Here is a 19,629-nt window from a genome sequence, read left to right as displayed (position 1 = left end):
GTAATTATATTCTTTTTTTAATCAGTTTTACCAAAGCACAACAAATACACTCCTACTGAAATTTCGTTTTCTGGTTCACCACTCAACAGGGAACCAAATGTGAACTTAAGGTTAAAAATGGCCTGATCTATGAAGGGGTTTTTAAAACATATGGCCCAGAGGTAAGGATACCACTTTGTATTGCTGATGTTAAGCATTTCTATCACTGTTAAGCACAAGAAAAATGTAATTCTAGTTCGGACATAGGTGACATATGTCCATTTTTTTTATTGTCGTGGGCTCTTCATTTGCAGTGTGACATTGTCTTGGATGCTGCACACAGGAAGAGTGTAGAACCTAATGCGGGCCCTCGCCGTGAGGATATTGTGGAGAGCATCATCTTCAAGTCCTCAGATGTAGTGGTAGTTCATTTCAAAGATGTGGACCTCAACTATGCCAAGAAAGGTGAGACCTTCTGTCAAATATTCTTGCTACTTTAATGGGCGTTTTACAGGTTTGAGCTCTGTGAAGTTACAATGTAGATATAGTGTAGCTAAACGGTGTTATACTAATTGCAAGTTGCGGAGGAAAATGATCAGTTCACTAATATCACAATTAGTGCCTACATTGTTTTGAAGGGTTAACATTACACCATGGATTGTATTAGCCAATAAATAAGAACAAACAACAGAACGTTTTTTCTCGTGCAATTCATTTTCTATGACTATCTTACTATTATCACTCAATATCGAATAAAATAATTCTATTAGTTATAACTCCCATGATGGCCAGGGTTTTTTTAGAATTGTTTGATTAAAAAGGTCAGTTCAGTATCTTCTTTCATTTTTATGTGATTATTTCAGTCTAACATCTATACCATTTAGAATCTGTGATGGACGTTATGAATATTCAGACAAATTTGCTGCATCTAAAATGGCACACCTTTCTGTTATAGCTGGATAGTATGTCAGAATTCATAGTATTCATAAAGCAGATGAGAAGTACTCTTATAACCTGCTACGTCTGCTGAGATTCGGAAGGTTGCATTTTTATGGACATTTTAGCATCCCATGAGACCATGCAGGGTTCGAAATTGCGACCATTTTGGTCGCATATGCGCCCAAAATTTTATCTATGCAACCTTAAAATATATTTGGGAGCATTTCTGCGAGTGCTTAAAATTGTTGTGTGCAACCAGTTTTTACTGCAAAATGTTCACCACATGCGCGGATTCAGGAGACATTCACGCAGGATGCATCTCTAAGCTCTTTGTCTGCACTTGGAACGCGAAACGCAGCGCTCAGGAATGGTTTAAAACAGTTGTCATGTCAACTTGCTGCAGTAAACAAAAAAGCCAAGTACGTAATGCTTGCCCTGCCTTCGCGCTCTTCTTATTGGCCCACCACTGCTCTAGCACTGAATGTGAATGATTGGTTAATATCAGCTGTCAATCACTCAGTGCCTTCTGGCTTGGGATGACAGAGAGAGCTACTACCGCGAAACATTGTAAAGCGCTGAAGATTAGAATGAAGATAACAGACAGATTTTGTTTTAGAAACCATGGCATCTAAAGTTATAAATAATGACACATCTTACTAGTGATCATGTGCTGAATGTTAATCCACCATCTACACTTTTCCAAGAGTAGAAGACTTCCATTGGCTTCAAGTCCGCTATGAAAAGTCTGTGGGATGGGATTTTCAGGTAACTGTTCGCCACATCTAGCACAAGAGCTTCTGTTTAATTCTTCATATAATCTCCAGATGCTGTCCGCCGTGCAAGGGGCAGCTATATGTCAAATTGAACACCACGTACACCATCACAAATGGGCTTGGACTGAGTAAACTAATATCGCTAATCGTGAAAAGACCGGTATTGCTAATAACATGTATGCATATAATAAGGTACAGTATGTGTCAAAAGCATCAGTGCAATATCAGACAGCACTTGTGAGAACAGCACTGTTATACCTTTAACAGATTTATTCAAGCAGTGCGTGGAGGGCCGGTGAGCGCTCCGTGCTTTGGTCACTCAGTTCCGTTATAAAAATCTATTTTCTTGTGATAACGGGATTTCGTTGAGACATATTTTCCTCACGATTGCATATATATAAAATTGTTTTTTTGCTTGTTAGTTTGATTACTGTTGATTTCAAATGCAATAAATCTGTTTATATAAAACTTGTAGTAACGGTGCTTATAATTGGTGGGTGCAACTAATTTTTGGCTGATGCGCCTAAATTTTTAAAGTTAGGAGCACCGGTGCTACCAAGCAAAAAAGTTAATTTCGAGTCCTGCCATGGGAGAGGATTAATGAATGAAAGAGAAGCAACAAAACCAAGGCTTGCAGGTTCTTTACATAGGGTGTTTTTACATGATGTCATTGATGATGTGTGAAATTCAGATGGAGGGCAGTAAGTGGTTCTGCTATATAGGAATTGACATCAGAACATCAAAATGTTTCTGTTTTATGTTGTTTATCATTGTTTAAATCAGCCAAAATAAAAAATGTCAGACAGCTTTTATGGACTTTTTTGCTCACAAAGGGGGGGGGGGGGGGGAGTTCATGATACTAGCTGAAAAAAGGAAGAAAAGGCGGCATGTAATATACATTCATTCAATACATCCATGTGTACAAACCTTTTTGAACGCTATAATTCTTTTGACAGGACCAATAAAGATTTTATACAGGCATAGCCATGTGTATAAATATGTTAATCAGATACAAACACCACCACACTTATGCAAAATCCAGAAGAATATGAATAACATACCCTGCTATAAAATTGCTGCGATGAAATCTCCGTCTTGTTTCGCAATAATCATTTTGTTTACTGGCGATTTGGTGGAATAAACAACCGTAACGTTAACGTCTATATACAGTACGCAGCAGCAGTGAATGTTGGTTGATGGTTAAGTTCATCATCAGAACAAAAAAGAAATGCAACTCTTGCAACAAAACTAGATGGTTATTATTGTAGAGCACTTTTGTAACATTAGTGTAAACTGTGGTGCATTGTGATCTTGTATAATTATAGCATAGAAAACTGAAACCTATTCAATAATTAGTTTATTTCTACAGTTGTGTTGTACCACAGTAACAATATTATTACTACAACAGTTCAAAATTAATTAATCATCTAGTATGCTTCCAAACACTTCAGTATTTACTATAGTATTGTTTCCATATAACGTTAGAGCTTATACAGTACCTTGATGACAGCAAATATATTTTAGTTTTAGAAAACTCAGCCCTCTTCATATGTTGGGCATGATCCTTATTTTATGTGGTTATTTTCTATTAATTTCTCTTTTGAAATATAGGATAACTCGCAAAAATATGGACTTCTGTGTCTCCCATTCAGCTTTTTACTTCCTGCCTCCATCTGAATTTCACATGTCACCAGAACCACATTGTTGAAAACAACCTATAACAACATGGCAGATGTAGTACATCCAAATGTCATTTTAAAAATGCTTTAGGGTTAGTAAAGGGTTAGTTTCTTCTAAAACAAGCCTTCTGTCTTCATGTACTCTCCCTTATGTTGTTCAAAACCCATGAGGTGTTTAATTAAATTTCAGAGATTTCTGTGGCTCTATTTAAAAGTGAATTCAACCAAAATGCAGACCTTTAATAATAAATCCTTATGAATGGAGCTTTTTAATCCAAATGTTCTAAAGAGACATGCTTGCTTTGTACGATAAGGAGATTTAACACTACAGTATGTAATCTTTGGTGCTCTGGTGGTTAATGAAAAAAAGCTAGACGTACTTCTCTCTCTTAATGTTTATGATGAGTCAGGTACTGAACTACTTCTGAGCAGTATCGACTTATAATAGTCCCATTTAGGCCCATTTATTAAATGCTCATCAAACTGATTTAGAATAGCGCTCAGTTTTAAAGATGTATTCATTGTGATATACCGTAGATTTAATAGTTACTCACTGCAGCTTTAATCTAGGCTTTTAATCAAGTAATCATTGATGCATATAAAAACTTGATGCATGAGAGTCGATGAGGCTTACTCATTTGTGCCATGTAGTACATTTGATTTCTTTTCACAAGAACCAGGTTTGTCCTGGTGCGTCTGTGTTTGCTGATCTGTGCGTGTATGTGAATAGAAACTAAAACAAAAGAACGAAGCGATTGTCTTTTCAGAACACCTTGGAATGGTGGCCCGTTAGAGTACATTGCAATGAAAATAATGAAAAGCAAACATAAGATCACAACACATTCACATTAAAAAAGCAAAGAAGATTGCAACACACCAACGGAAATGCTGCCTACCACTAGGGGCAGTGTCTGTAGATTGGAATTTGGTAATTTATTGATCAGTGGCATCCTGTTGACTATTAATTTTACTTGACCATTTTATTAAATCCATAATAAAATTTAAATAGTGTTTTCTTGTTTGTATTTCATAAATTCTAGAAATACATTAGGTATTAAGTTTCTTGAACTGACTGCAATGTCCACATAACCCATTCATAAGCTGGAGCTCATATAAAACTAGCAGAAGTGATTTTGAACAATTCGAATGTATTTGTGATTGATCTTAATATGTGCGTTTGATTCTGAAACAAGCCATGTATTTGACTGACCATTTTGATATGCTGGGTAATTTATTTAAAAAAATATATCAACATACTTGTTAACCTTTGTGCTTCTCTCTAGATCCTCCTGTTTTTTACTGTTCTATTCTGCTACCATCACTTTTTAATATTTGGGAAGAAATAAAATACAAAAAAGCTGCAATCGAATTAAACAATTCAACCTATTAAAATAAAAATAATACTTTTTTAAGCATGTTTAATTAACATTGAATGACAGAGGTGGTACTTTAAGGGGCTGATCACACTGAACGAGCTTTATGCGTTTAGAGGTGCCTTTTTGAATGGTTTACTAATGAACGCGAGCGTTTTGTGCGCTGCTTATGGACTCTGCGCTCCTCTTGTTTTAACCGCCTGCTGCACCTTGTGTTTTTTCTCTTGTGCGCTGTACGCATGCAGTTGAAAAAAGTCAACTCTGGGCAGAAAAAGCGTGTTTCGTCACTCGCGTCTGTTTCATTCTCCAATCAAATGAAAGCAGGGGTGGGGTTTCCGTGTAAAACATGCTAATATAATACATATAACATCTGTGTTTTTGTCTGTTTAAGCAAGCCTAATGCCGAGTTCAGACTGCATGATTTTCAAAGTAGTTGCGTCACAGATGTTTTCACACTGCATGACTATCTGGGGTAGCTTTCAGTTACTGTTGTGTTTACACTGTAAGATGGATCTTTGACAGTGGGTTTCACACTGCATGACTTCAAAATAGGAAGAATCACCGATAACTTTGTCTCGGTCTGCAAACTACATCTCACAACCAAACACGTGAGAAGTGACATGGAAACAACGCAAGGTCATGTAGTATGTCTTTTGCTATTAATTACATAATGAGAAAGAAGCCTTTAGTGGGGTAGAAAATATGCTTATTTTGCTTATCTGGTTTTTGAAGGAATTTAACAATTTCTCCTCAACTTTTTTCTGTTTTAACCCGTTAGTGGTCTTGCTTAGATGACATGTCAAACAGACACAGGTGTTCCTGCCAAATTTACCAAATTTACACTAGTTTTCAATCCAAATAGACCAAAAAGAAGCACTTTTACCTTCTCGGCCAAGCTCCAGCTGGCCTGCAGATACCTCTACTAGTGGATGCTGCTCTGTCATTGGCTGTAGGTAATCGCCAATGTTATTTTCAATGAGAACATATTTCACATGGCATGATTTGAATTGCCGACAGCTCCAGATATTTAGCATGCCATTCTCTCAGATTGAGGGCCCTATCATACACCCAGCGCAATGTGGCGCAGGGCGCGGCGCAATAGTCTTTTGGTACTTTTAGCTCGGCGCAAGGGTCATTTTGAGGTGTTGCGCCACACTGTTTAAATAGCAAATGCATTTGCGCTCAAATGTGCGCCCATAGGCATTCTGGTCTAAAAAAGCAGGCGTGTTTTGGCGCGTTGCTATTTTGAGAAACTGTAAATAGTCTGATGGCTTACACACTACAAACAAGATGCAGAGCAATACGCAAATATCTTTACATATGAAAAATATATAATATCCTAAGGATATATATATATATATATATATATATATATAAAATAAGGATATATACAGGATATAGATATAAATGATTAAAATATTACAAAACATTTTAATTTCTAGCCTACATGAAGATTTAAAAACCACAGCCTTAATTTCTTCATCTCGGGAGGCTTTTTCAGTTCATTTAATTTGCTTTTGTATAATGTTGTCATTATTATTAGCAGTATTATTTATTATATCCATATTTATATTTGTTTTATTAAAAACAAGCTTAGATTTGTCCACCTGTCAAATTTTAAACCATATGGGGCATGGCAGGTGTATTTGGAAATAACTTAGTATTTTGACCACACTTGGTTGTTATTGTTTATTTATTAGTTTGCTGGAAATTAGAACTGAATTTATAAATAGTTTTGAAACAAATCTTTGCGCTTAACAAACGAAATTAATTATTTATAGGCTAATTGATGTCTGTGCGTAAAGGTTTCCCTATCTACGAGAGCGAAAGTGAAAGTGAACTTACTTTACGTCAAAATGCGCTTATGGCGCGACGCAGCTGGCTCTTAAAGGGAATGGGAGATGAGGCTCTAATTGGTTTATTCTCAAAACACACCTATAACTCATTAAGAAAATAAACTCAACCCTTTTAGACCATGCGCCATGGCGCAAAGCGGATTTTCCCGTCCTTAAATTTGCAAAAATGCGTTCTGACATGCCCTCAAAGCGTTTGCGCCCTGCGTTTTGCGCTCTGCGCATGGACTGTCAAAATAGAGCCCTGCATTTTTGATAGTTCACACTGTATGATTGTTACTCGTGTGAATGAGCTCCGATTAGCCTGTGACTACTGGCATTTGTCTGCGATTTTTTTTGTAATAACTGTTGGAGAGTCAAAATCTGAGCTAAAATCATGCAGTGAGCTTGGCATAAGCCCCAATGTATCCATTCTCGCTGCTCCTCAAATCACTTGTATAAATGCTGCTTATGGAACATCGTCTGTTCATCATTAAGTAGCACCTAATAATCACCTAAAATTATGGGAGAGACTGGAAAATAATGAAAATGGATGGTAGCATGTAGAATGATAAAATATAGGAGAATCCTCAGAAGAACAGGGAATTGACTGAAATGCAAAGTTAATATTGAAAGTTTTTTCTAAATGCATCATAAATAGTATATTTGACACATTGAGAATTTCTTGTGGGCCCTCGAAGTATTTCATGTTTAGCTGCCAACACTGCTCTTAGTGGTTGGGAGATTTTCTGTTGTGTTTTGAACTTGCTTTTTTAAATTACACTGCGTTGTGCACTTTTGGATTAAGCATTTCATCACTTCACTTGTTTGTATCTCTTCAAATGTTCTAAATCATTTAAGCCTTGGGTGAAGACTTTAAATAGAGAGGCAGGAAATCTAACAGGTTTCATTATTTGTTAATTGTTCTAAAAACGAAGGATTGTCTTACATGTTTGCAGTTATAAAAAGGTGAGTAACTGATGACAGAATTTAAATTTTGTGTTTAACCATTCAGACTAGTTTTCATAATTAAAGGCTATCGCTAAAGAATGGGTGTGGAGTTCTGCTATTTGTTTGTAAGCCTAAGTCAAATAGGTCTTATATTCGACTAAACTGTTTACACTCAATGCAATGCAACCGTGTCTGTATTGACACTGTCAACCAGTTCAGATTTTGTTTTGCCAGTATCCACTTCATTTGGTTACACGCATGCAAGCAAATGTCTTGAATTACATATTTGTTTTTGCATTTGACTTGGATTTTGGTTCTAAACTTGATACATATCAAATATTTGGCCATCAAGGGATAAATATCTTTAGTAAGAGAGTATTGTTATATCTGTAAATGCACAAAGGAATTAACACCGATTACTTCCAAGACATGAAAAAAATTGTAATTATCATAAATTAAATCATAATACAAATAATTGAATGACCTTTTAAATCTCTCTCTGACTAATAAGTTTGTGATACACGAGGCCTATCTTAAATTCATGTTTACATCATGCAAAACTGAAATGACTTATTTCATGAAACTGTTGCACAGAAGTTGGAAATGCAAGACAATAACTTGAAGTAGGATAGCTGGATAATAATAAGCATGTCAACTTATTCCTAATGACCACATATGCAAGGACATTCTTAAGATGTAAGCTTTTGGAGGAAAAGGCTTAAACGAAAGCATCAAGTTACTCTGTGATATGCATGTAAATTTGGTCAGTCTTGCAGTGTAAGTGCAGACCAATATAAACATCATTCTGGACAGTTCCTACTGGAGACCTGGCTGCAATTATGTTATGTTTACTGCAGAATAAGATGTTCATTTGATAAGAATCTCTTGTGTGTTTTTTGGAGAGGAGATGGCATTTTGATGGATCAAAGGCATTGTAAATCACTCGCTATGAAATATTTATAATGTTACTTCATTCTGCTTCAGCAGTACAAAATGAACTTAAGAAATTATCATTCCAGCATACTCTTGTGTGGTTGCTGTGCAGTGTCAGATGTGAATCCCAATTATTTGAAGCAGTACATTCATCATAAGGCATGAAATTAAGCATTTTTATTCTTTTGGTGAAAATGGCAGTCTTTTAGCTTTAAAGTGTGTACATATATTATGTATTATAAACGTCTTTGCTGCTTCTTTAAAACCAACCAATCTTCAGCTTGTCTCTGTCACTGTTGTAGTTGCTAAAAATGCACTAGTTGAATCCGGTCAATGACTTTCCTAACTGACCTCTTCTTTATTCTGTCTCCATCCTCTTAAATGGACGTAGTCTCATCAGATACAGGTAATGCAACTCATCCTTTCCTATTTCCAATGTGTTTTTGTGCAAAATCATTTAGCTGCTTGTAACATACTTGGAGTAGATGAATGATGCATGACTTGAAGATGTTTTTCACGCAGAATTGCTTTTGTTATTTAATGTAATCTAATGTTACTTGATTAGTGGGTCCTACTGGGTCAATCTTGAAATAATTGTACTAATTTGACTAACACAACACTGATGCAGCCCTCAAGCCAGAGGATGTTAGTTTAGTATAATCCTCACAAATGCAGCACTTGGCATAAACTCTTCTTACATGCTTTAACTGCATCATCAAGCCAACATGGATTGCAATAAGAATAGATTGTTGCTTTAAAGGTGCCATAGACTGAATATATGGATACACCTATAGACCATTTTAATGTGGTGCGGCATAGGCCCATAATGTTTGCTGCTTGTTATCAAACTATTTTAACTGCAATTAAAGTGAATTTAGTCATAATGGCTATCATAACATAATGTATCAATATGTGGACATTTTTTAACTCTCTGAAGCTATGGAAATTTATAAAGTAAAACAGGAAATACTTTAGGAACATTGTTTACATGCCTCAAAATTGTCTATAGTAATAGATGAATAATAAGAGCTCAATAAATGGAAATGACATGGTGTGAGTTCCATTGTTTCCTCATTCTCATGTAAATCCTGGTGAAAAACAGGCCAAGCAGAACAAAGACTCTGATGTTCCACAAATGATCATGAATATGCATGCTCCAGGTTGTGTTTGATTGGCCGTAATGTTTCCTACTAATATTACAACAATGCACATTCATTTTTTCAAGTTTATCTAAGCTTGTATTATAGTTGCTATAAATGTGGGACTTGCAGAACATGAGCTCTGGGTAATGTTAATTGGTGTGGAGATCTTTATTCAATCTATCGCATCTCATTCAGAATGCTAAAAATGTGAAGGACAGATTATAAATATATATGAAATATATTTTCCCCAGAACGGCATTGATTTATTTATTTTAAGTTTAATGTTTGTATTGTGTAGGGCTGGGCGATTTGGCCTAAAATTAAAGTTTCGATTTATTGAACATTAACTCTATAACTCTATTACGATTATTGAACGACTTTTTGCCCTCGTAATTAACTGATTAACACATTACAAGTGAGAGATTTCTGAATGAAAGTTGCATTACTTGATTTTAAAATAATTGAAGGAAAAACACACCATCTATGATTATTCATTGAACATCAATGTTGAACAACTGAAATTAAAACACACATTGCCTAAAACAAAAAGTCGATTTAAATTTTTTTTTTTTTCTTGTGAAAACGTGAAAATAAATAACTTGCACTTTTGGAAACAAAATTAATTGATTTAATTGTTTTTCATATTAAAAGTAGAGAGTAAGCAGTATCTTTTCTAAATAACACAACTATTGTACAGCATATTCTGTAAATAATATTTTTAACAATGCATTTTTTGAATCTTTTGTAAACAAATATTTTAATGTAAATCATAATTTTTAATGTAATGGAAAGTATGCCTTAAGGCATCTCAGGTGTAACTTCCAATCATCATCAATATAGTGCAAATGTGCAACGTGTAGTTATGAATTTTTGAGAGATGCGCGGGTATGTGACTGCACGAAGGCATGAAGGTCGATTAATCGACCTTAACAGAGCGAAGTCATGTGACTTCACACGTGGTAGGGAAAGTAATTGAAATTGAAAAATACCTTTAAAAATTTGATTGATTATGGGTTCTGAAGGTCGATTTCAATTACTTTTTGATTAATTGCCCAGCCCTAGTATTTTTGCAGAGTATTCTTCTTAAAACACAACAGACACATTTATGCTTGCAGTGAAACACGTTACGCTGCTGAATGAATGATTAACGCATGTCCATTTTTTCAAATAGAAAGATGAGTTAGCCTATATTTCCACCAGAACTCAGAAGCAATTATTGATAGATAGCTGACTCGCTCCTAACGTGAACCTTTTCTCCAGTTCAGTTGAAACTATTGTCATTTGACAAGGCATCCAGTCAAATATTTTTTTTGACAACTGAAGTATAATTATTTTGCACATGTATTAGAGTACAGCACACTGTGTGTGTGAGAGTGAGAGAGGTGACGAGTGTCAGAGCAGATCTCATTAATATTCCCAATCGTTCCAAATACATATTCAGTCAAAACAGTGCTATTAATTCTAGGAATAATTTTTGTGGTTATAAATGAGCATATCTAATTTTGATAATTTTGGACTTACCTAAGCCACATACCTTCTATGTAGTGAGCCACTATGTATCATAAAGCAGTTTAAAAATGAATTAGCACACTCTATGGCACCTTTAAATAAGTTACAAATCAGCTGTGTGATTGTTTGGTTTGACTACATTATTGCCTTTCTGCAAAAGCAGCTGTAACTGTTTTTTATTTAAAAATGGCCATTTCACTGCCCAATTTTGTGTTCTACAGTACTTCACATGAGTAAAATGACTTTAGTTATTATATTTTTGTTTTTGTAAAATGGTTTAGATACAGAATATCATTCAGTTTGTATAAAAGTTAAATGCTGTTCACCATCCCCAAAACTGTAGTCAAACAAGCATTACAAAAATACTGAAATAGCTCATAGCTGCCTGCAAGTAGCTAATTTAACATTCTGTCATTACATCATGAACCCGATGATGTTATATTAGAGGGCTGTTTTACTTTATGAACACCACAAAATTGCTTTATCTGCATCATTTTTTTTGTGTCTGATTATAAATTCTTCAGGTTGTGATTTAGTTTTGTTCCATCTGCATGCATGCTTTCTTCATTTCCCTTGTAAAAATGTATTTATTGAAATTAGAATAAATGATATTCAGTTCTGTGCAAGAGCAGTTTAACACAAATAAAGTAAATTATTCTGTAAACTACTTTTTCATACAACAGGATTTGCTGAAACACATTTACATTTGTCACAATCTACTGTTAGTTAAATCACAAACTACTGATTGAAGTGCATGGCGTGAGGCTGGTGATGTGTAATAAATGCATACATCAATTCTTTCTTAATTCTTTTGTATTACTTTGTTTCCTTTTGAGATTCTTTTGACTTGTATCCTTCCATTTTCTCAGCAAAGGTCATGTTCTCAGGTACCTCGCTTTCTAATTAGTATTCCTGTTTAATTAATCAAGTTTAATTTGTAGTGTTAAGCCACCTCAGATACTTTGGATGCTAAAAATTTCTAAGGATGCTGCAGTGGTTGTAATATGACATCACACACTGTGAGGCATTTTTACAGCAACCTGATTAAACATAATGCATCCAGTATAAAAATTATGCAGTCTACTCACTTTAATGCAGTTCAACAATCCTGCATATTTAAAGTTTTCATACTTCTAATTCAGCTACGGGGTCATGTGTTGATGTGCCAGTAACTTCTTGGTCTCTTGCCTTTTTGTGTTATGATTTCTCAGGTTGGAATTCATCAAGTTTGAACTTTGAAACAAAAAATGTGAACCAAATTTCCAATATCTTATAGGTCGGCATTCAATTGGAAAAATCTAACATTGCAATTGTCTTCTAATTCTGTGACTTATATTGCGATATATTGAGAAGTTTTAGATTGACTGGGATGATTTTGTAAGGCAAATATAAAATATAATAAACAATCTTCAAGCATAAAGGAATTTGATGATAATGGAAAAAAGCTAATTAAACAGCATTTTATTGTTTGCAGTAATTGATTAATACAATGTAAAATACTGTTGCATAGTCTTCGTTTTATAAACAATTAAAAAAAAAATTATTAAATTACGTTATAAAAGGTACAATTTCTTTTGCCTGAATGCTTTTAAAACCCTCACACAGTCACAGGCCTTAAAAACGCTTTTGAAATGACCAATATTAATCCAGACTCAACATTGCATGTACTTGTAATGTGACAATTACGAATGATCAGATAGCGACATCAATGCGGAAACGATATATTGTGCAGCCCTAATATATTGTGTTCCCTTTTTTCTTCATATGCGTGCATATAAATGAAAATATTTCAGCTTTCTGTTGATTCAACTCAATTTTAGTTGAATTCAGGTTTAGGTTACTCTTTATTTTAGGTGTCTATGTTCCACTGCAACTTAATTTAACTGCTGAGTAATGCTAATTAACTACATGTAGTTGCTATACGGTTAGGGTTTGGTTTAGGGTTTGTTGCATGTATTTATGTGTAATTAAGCTAAAATAAGTACATGGAACACGTGCAACAAAAACACCTCAAAGGGATAGTTCAACCAAAAATGTTATTATTTACTCACGCTTTAGTTTTTATTTTATTTTTTATTTTTTTAAACACTTATGAGTTTCTTTCTTCTGTAAACACAAGAAGATAATTTGAAGAAAGCTGGACACTTGTAACCATTGTTTTTCCTGCTATGGGTATGGGTGGTTACAGATTTTCAGCATTCTTCAAAATACCTTCTTTTGTGTTCAACAGAAGAAAGAAACTCGTAAGAAAGCACCTGAAGGTGAGTAAATAGTGAATAAATTGGTTTCATTTTTGGTGAATTATCCATTTAAAATAAAGTGTTACTCAAATGTATTTGTATAGCACTTTTCACAATAAGTATTGTTTTAAAGTAGCTTTAAAAAAATAGCACATTACATCACAATCAAATGCAGCACAGGCTTATGTGGTGTCCACTTAAGTTAAAGGTCCCATGAAATTAAAATATTTTTTTATGTTAGTATCAGTATTATACGTTTTTAGGATATCTATAAGTTAAAGTGCTGCAAAACAGTGACAAAATTTGCATTTAGAGATGTATAACTAATATAAACATGTAAAGCTTGTAGTTTGTCACTTCCGCCTAAATGGATCAACAGTTTTATTCACATCACCTCATACTTCAGTTTATCATCAAATCATAAACAATCAAATACTTTCTAGTATCTGACAAGCCCTGCCCCCTTCAAGACGCTTTTCATTTGATGCACTTGAGCTCAACCACTCTGTCTTCTAAAACAAAACACTGTTTGCTGTTTTTAAAAGGGGAGGAGCCACACTATATCCCACCCTCTCTCCGAGTTTTGGTTGAGAATACGTCAAGTATATTTTAAAGCACTGGAATTCTCATAGCTGGATTTCACCTGTGAAAATGTACCATATAGTGGAAAATAGGACCATCCTTGTAGCTCATGTATTATGGTGTGCTGAACTAATAGCAATAACCTAAAATGTATTATTTTCTCTTATTATGTTTTTGACGGTATAACAATTGGACTACAGTATTTGTACTTGGGCTAAATCTCAAATAGTAAACTGAAAAGGAAATCAGTCAAATCAGTTTGTTATTCTGAGAACATGGCCTTTGAGTAGTATGTAATGCAGTGACTTCAGATACAATGTTGTTGCCTGTATTTTAGATACTCGCCTTTTCACCACTATTTGTGTGCACTTAAAAACCATCACCTGTTTTTCACTTCATCATGCCCCTAGTACATCTTCATGTCTGTTTTATATCCCTTTCTTAAGCTTGAGCGTTTGTTTGCTTTTGCATCACCATGGTGCAAATTAAATGAATGCTGTTGCTTGTTGTGTGTTGGTTTTTGTGGTGAAGATAACTTCACAGACAGTGCAGTAAGTGCCCGTGTAAATGGAGAGCACAAAGAGAAGGATTTGGAGCCCTGGGATGGAGGGGAGCAGCACATCTCAGGCAGTATGGAATCTCTTGACACTGATCTGGTAAGCCGTCAAACTAATTAGCCTTGACATAATATAATACAGGAACTGGACACTATTTCCAGTATTTTTAGTCATTTGAAGCAATTACAGTCATTTTACAACCCCCCCAGAGATAATCAGTTGAGTTTTACAAAATTTTTTTAATCCATTCAGCCAGTCACCAGGGGCCTCATGTACAAAGACTTGTGTTGAATTGATACAAAAATATTGCTATATAATATATGATGAACTAACACCCTTTGAGGAGAGAGTTGCCTCAATTGTGGGCAACACTTTACTGTCTGGAGTAGTATCATTGTAACTGCGCTCTTAGTCAGTTTGTAGGTTGTTGAGGGAGGTTAACAGCCACGTCTTTAATGGATAACCATGGTCTCCTGATATGCCCTTAAATAATTACGCTCAAAAAAAAAAAAAAAACCTTAGCTGGAATAATATCTTAAAATACTTCACTCACCAAGAAGCCACTCATCGCGCACCCTGCCACCATGGAGCCTTCTCGCTGTCTCTCTTTCCAAATTTGGACCCAACTTAGCACAGATCTCCAAGAGGATAGTTCTTGGAAATTTGAAATGGCTAATAAGCCAGTCATCATTGTGGACCAGAAAATCTCTCTGATCCCTAAAAAAATGCATTCGCTTTCGGATTCGACACATGACAATGTCCTGTAATAAGGCCAACACTGCCATTGCCATAGACTAAGGGTTGTGTATTTGCAAATGCTTTTATATGTTCTAAATCACATAATTGGTCAAATAAATTGTCAATTAACCTTTATCATTTATAAATTAATAGCAATGTTTTTCACATGTGTTGGTGCGATACTTTGTAGTGTGCAATTTAGCATTATTGCCTCTAGGAGTCGCCAGTGGAAATAAAGCAAACACACAACAAATACACGTACGCCTGACATGAAGTTGGCGTGAACCAACACACATTCTCGTGTTAATTTTATCGTTAGTAAATCCAAATGTGAGCGTGAAACATGGCGTACGCAAAGTTTTGTGCGTACGCAGCATTGATACATGAGGCCCCAGGTCTGGTGGGAGCACTTTTAGCTTAGCTTAGCATAAATCATTGAATTAGATTAGACCATTAGCATTTCCTTTAAAAATTACCAAATTTGAGATAATGAAAGGTTGAACCTACTGTAGTAACATTGTGTATTAAGACGATAGAAAAGAAAAAAATATTCTGTTTTCTTACCTGATATGTCTAGGAACTATACTCTCATTCTGGTGTAAACATCTAGAAATGTTTCACCATGAAAATAGTTCATAGTTAGGTAATTTCCAATATGACCTACTGCTTGCACGGGGAGCACGTGCAGGTACACAATGTGACTAGAGAAGAGTCTAACTTTAAATTTTAACATTATCAAAACTCTTTGGTCATTTTTGAGCAAGATGCTAACGGTCTAATCTAAATCAATGATTTATACTAAGCTAAAGTCCTTCTAGACTCGGAGATTGCTGAATGGATTAAAAATGGCAAAACCCGACTCTTTAAGTCTGAGGGAGTTGTAAAATGAGTTTATTTTTGTAAAAATTGAAGCTTGACGTAGTGCTTTGCAGAGATTTTAGTGCAGTAATGCAGGTATGATGCAAAACTGTAATCATTTACTTGAAACGGTCTCCCTCAGTCAAATGGATGGGATCCTGATGAGATGTTTAAATACAATGAGGAGACATATGGCGTAAAGTCCACGTATGACAGCAGCTTGTCCTCATACACGTAAGTCTTCCCATATGTGCTGTAAGTTACTACAGAAACTGTTTGCACTGTTTCTTGGTCTCAGTTGGTTTCTTTTTTTCCCCAGGGTTCCTTTGGAGCGGGACAACTCTGAGGAGTTCCTCAAGCGTGAGGCTCGTGCATCACAGCTGGCGGAGGAGATTGAAGCCAGTGCTACCTACAAAGCTCGTGTGGCACTGGAGAATGACGACCGCTCAGAAGAAGAGAAATACACTGCTGTGGTTCGTGGAGAGAGGGAGCTTCACAGCCTCAACAGGTGAAGCCTCAACTCACTACCACAGCTAAATTGGTTATACAGCTTCATTTGGCTCTAATGTGTTTTGATATTGAATAAATCAAAAGGAAATCATGATGGTGTTTTTCATGCTTGTCATATTGCTAATTATACTGAAATCAAGAAAAGCTTGTTTTATATTAATTCAGAAGCTCAAAAAAAGATTGTTTCAGACTACGTATTATATATCTGTCCTGAAGAGCAATTCATAGTAAGAACAATCACAGACTAGGTTTACATGGACATCAGTGATCAAATTATTTGCCTAAATTTAATTAAGGCAATAATAAGATTAAGGCGTTTACATGAGTTGCTTTTTGAATGTTTCTTTCATGATCATGTTTTACATGTTATAGCACATAATTAGCTTAACCTCATTGCGTCACCGCACTATCCGCATTTCCTCCGGTGTTTCATTATTAATTTGTCGACTTTTACTGCGGTTTGGCACTTTTAATTTCATTCGGGCATGCCCCCCCGTGACAAACGAAATATTGGCTGCAACTATGAACTGCTGGAAGTGTTGTTTTAATGGAAGTTCATACCACATGCTGAATGGAAGAAAAAAAAACAATGCTGCATTTCATGATGCAGGTGTCTGTGGTCTGCACTGACTCAGTAGGTGCAAAGAGTGTCAAACAGCCTTGCCTGTCTGTGTGTGTGGACTATCCTGTTGCAAAATGCGGCGAAAAGTTGTACATGATGGTAATAATTTGATTAAGGTGTTTACATGTCTCTACTGCACTTCAATAACTCGACTAAAATCGGCATACTCCACACATCTTAATTCGATTTCTCTTTAGTTTGATTATGACCTTAATCTGATTAAATTAATCAAAAATCGCTGTTTACATGGTCGACTCTTAATCAGAGTATTGTCTTAATTGCATTAAAATCGATGTATTGGTGTCCATGTAAATGTAGTCACTGATGCCATACTTTGGCATTGGCACAAGTGACCAAAGGTTTGGCTATAGCTGCCATTTATATTTACCCTGTGGAGGTCCCGATGAACAGTTTTAGTGGAGTTGTGGTGCACATTTATTTCTACAGTGAGTTGGGCAGCTGTGGTTTTTGTTTTTTGGATGCAATCCGGGTTAGCACCCAGATATCCCTTTCATGCAGCTTCCTCTTGCATCCACAGTTACTCCTGTTAGATGTGGTTTGTCTTTGTTCATGGTATGCTAACATTACCCTGATATTTTGGCTGTCTTGTTCACAGATGCACTAGCAAGATGCGCAACAACAATTTGTCCTCTTTTGAACTTTGTCACAAATACTAAAGTGTGCATTGCAATATTTTAAGCAAAACTGTGCTATTACTCTGCTAATTAATTATTTACACTCTGCTCTTACTGGTGGAATGAGCAATCAGTGAAGTCAAATTTAGTCTTGAAACCTCCAACACCAAATTGGCCATTGTGTGTTTTATTGTCCAACTCATGTAAGTCTGTTCCAAAGAACTTTTTTTTTCTTTTTTGGTCTTCTACCACTAATGGTGTGAATTTACACTGGTCTCACGGTTCGGTTTGCTGGATCACGGTGCATTGATAATGCATAAACAATTTGATATTTAACTTAGCAACACAATAATTGTTGTATTAAAGTTTACAATTGATAAATGTATCTATACTTATGTATAATTTGTAATACGATTTGGTCTTTTAATACAAGCAGTCAGATAAATGACCTGTGACGACCTTTAATTTAACTGCTTAACGAAACTCTTTTTGAATGTATCTATCAAAACTCAAGTATATGCACGGAAGACAACAAGAGCATTTATAGCAAATAAACAAAAGTACATATTATCCCACTTGCGTTTTCATTATTATTATTCTTCTTTATTAGTCATTATCATTATTGTTGTTCTTAAACGCCTATGATTGCTCACGTGATCAACAGAAAAGGTTGCTATTGGCCCTAACAATCAGTGCACCTCTGGCACTGTTCAACAAACAGTGACCTGTTCACTGATGTTAAACTGCTGATCAGATGAATCGGTGGAGAAAACTCGCTCTGCAGACACACTTATGCCTGGATCCACAATTAACATTATTGTTGTAACTGCCAAGAGAGGAGGTAAAACATTACCTCACGAACACGCCAACAGGTCAAAGGGCTCTCAGAGAGTGAGAGAGAGTTTACAGCTTTATATTTTTCCCAGTTGGGTTTTGATGTATTTCCCTGTCAGTAAAAGACTGTCCAGCAAACTCACAAGCAGTGAATTGTGTACAGTAACAGTTATCTGCTTTTTAAGTAGTTGGAGCGTTTTAATTACGCACAGTCTCCTCACTCGCTATAGTAAGCTATCGCTATATAATGCATATGTGATAAATGACGTCAGTAAATAATACCCATTCATGTTTAATACTAAACCTATACCGAATTGTTTGTGTCTGCATCACTGTGCATCGAAGAAACAATTAATTTTGACACCCCTACCTACCACCTTTATTTGCCAATATTGACAAAAATCTTATCGTGCTGTCAAAATTATCATGCCTAAGCAAATTTTCACTTACTAAATCAAACAATTAGATGGAAATCTGTGCTAACAGGATTTTGTTTCAGTGTAAGATATTTCTCCAACATTGGGGTTTAAGCTGGGGTGGCACTGTGACTTGGTGGTTAGCACTGTTGCCTCACAGCAAGGTTGCTGGTTTGAGTCTCGGCTGTGCCAGTTGGCATTTCTGTGTGGAGTTTCATGTTATCTCCATGTTGGCGTGGGTTTCCTCCGGGTGCTTCGGTTATCCCCACAGTCAGAAGTCATACAGTATAAATGAATAGTGTAAACAAAACTGGCCTTAGCGTATGAGTTCATGTGTGAAAGCAAGAGTTTATGAGTGTTTCCCAGTACTTGGTTGTGGCTGAAAGGGTATCTGCTACATAAAAAAATATTCTGGAATAGGTAATGGTTCATCCCACTATGGCAAGCCCTGATAAATTACTAAGCCAAAGGAAAATAAATGGTTTTAAGCTGGTAACACATTCACAGAATAAACCAACAAATATGTA

General features: G+C 35.6%; 2 protein-coding genes across 33 annotated transcripts in view; both read left to right on the top strand.

The window, feature by feature from the left end:
* epg5 (ectopic P-granules autophagy protein 5 homolog (C. elegans)) overlaps positions 1-19,629 on the top strand; it is a 1,176,376-nt gene that overhangs the window by 566,875 nt on the left and 589,872 nt on the right. The gene's annotated exons all lie outside the window — the stretch shown is intronic.
* atxn2 (ataxin 2) overlaps positions 1-19,629 on the top strand; it is a 59,431-nt gene that overhangs the window by 3,216 nt on the left and 36,586 nt on the right. For 16 of the 29 annotated variants that reach the window (XM_087252679.1, XM_087252673.1, XM_087252678.1 and 13 more), the window contains exons 4-9: positions 90-161; positions 294-444; positions 8,851-8,865; positions 14,464-14,588; positions 16,228-16,319; positions 16,405-16,593. In XM_087252679.1, coding sequence (XP_087108805.1) covers positions 90-161; positions 294-444; positions 8,851-8,865; positions 14,464-14,588; positions 16,228-16,319; positions 16,405-16,593 — 644 coding nt within the window. The remainder of the gene's footprint in view (positions 1-89; positions 162-293; positions 445-8,850; positions 8,866-14,463; positions 14,589-16,227; positions 16,320-16,404; positions 16,594-19,629) is intronic. The other 13 variants (XM_087252681.1, XM_087252677.1, XM_087252680.1 and 10 more) reach the window with 1 other exon arrangement.

This window comes from Danio rerio, chromosome 5 (assembly GCF_052040795.2).
Source record: "Danio rerio strain M-AB ecotype USA chromosome 5, GRCz13ab, whole genome shotgun sequence".
Lineage (NCBI taxonomy): Eukaryota > Metazoa > Chordata > Actinopteri > Cypriniformes > Danionidae > Danio > Danio rerio.
The sequence above is the reverse complement of the archived record's forward strand: the minus strand, read 5'-3'. Positions and strand labels throughout refer to the sequence as shown.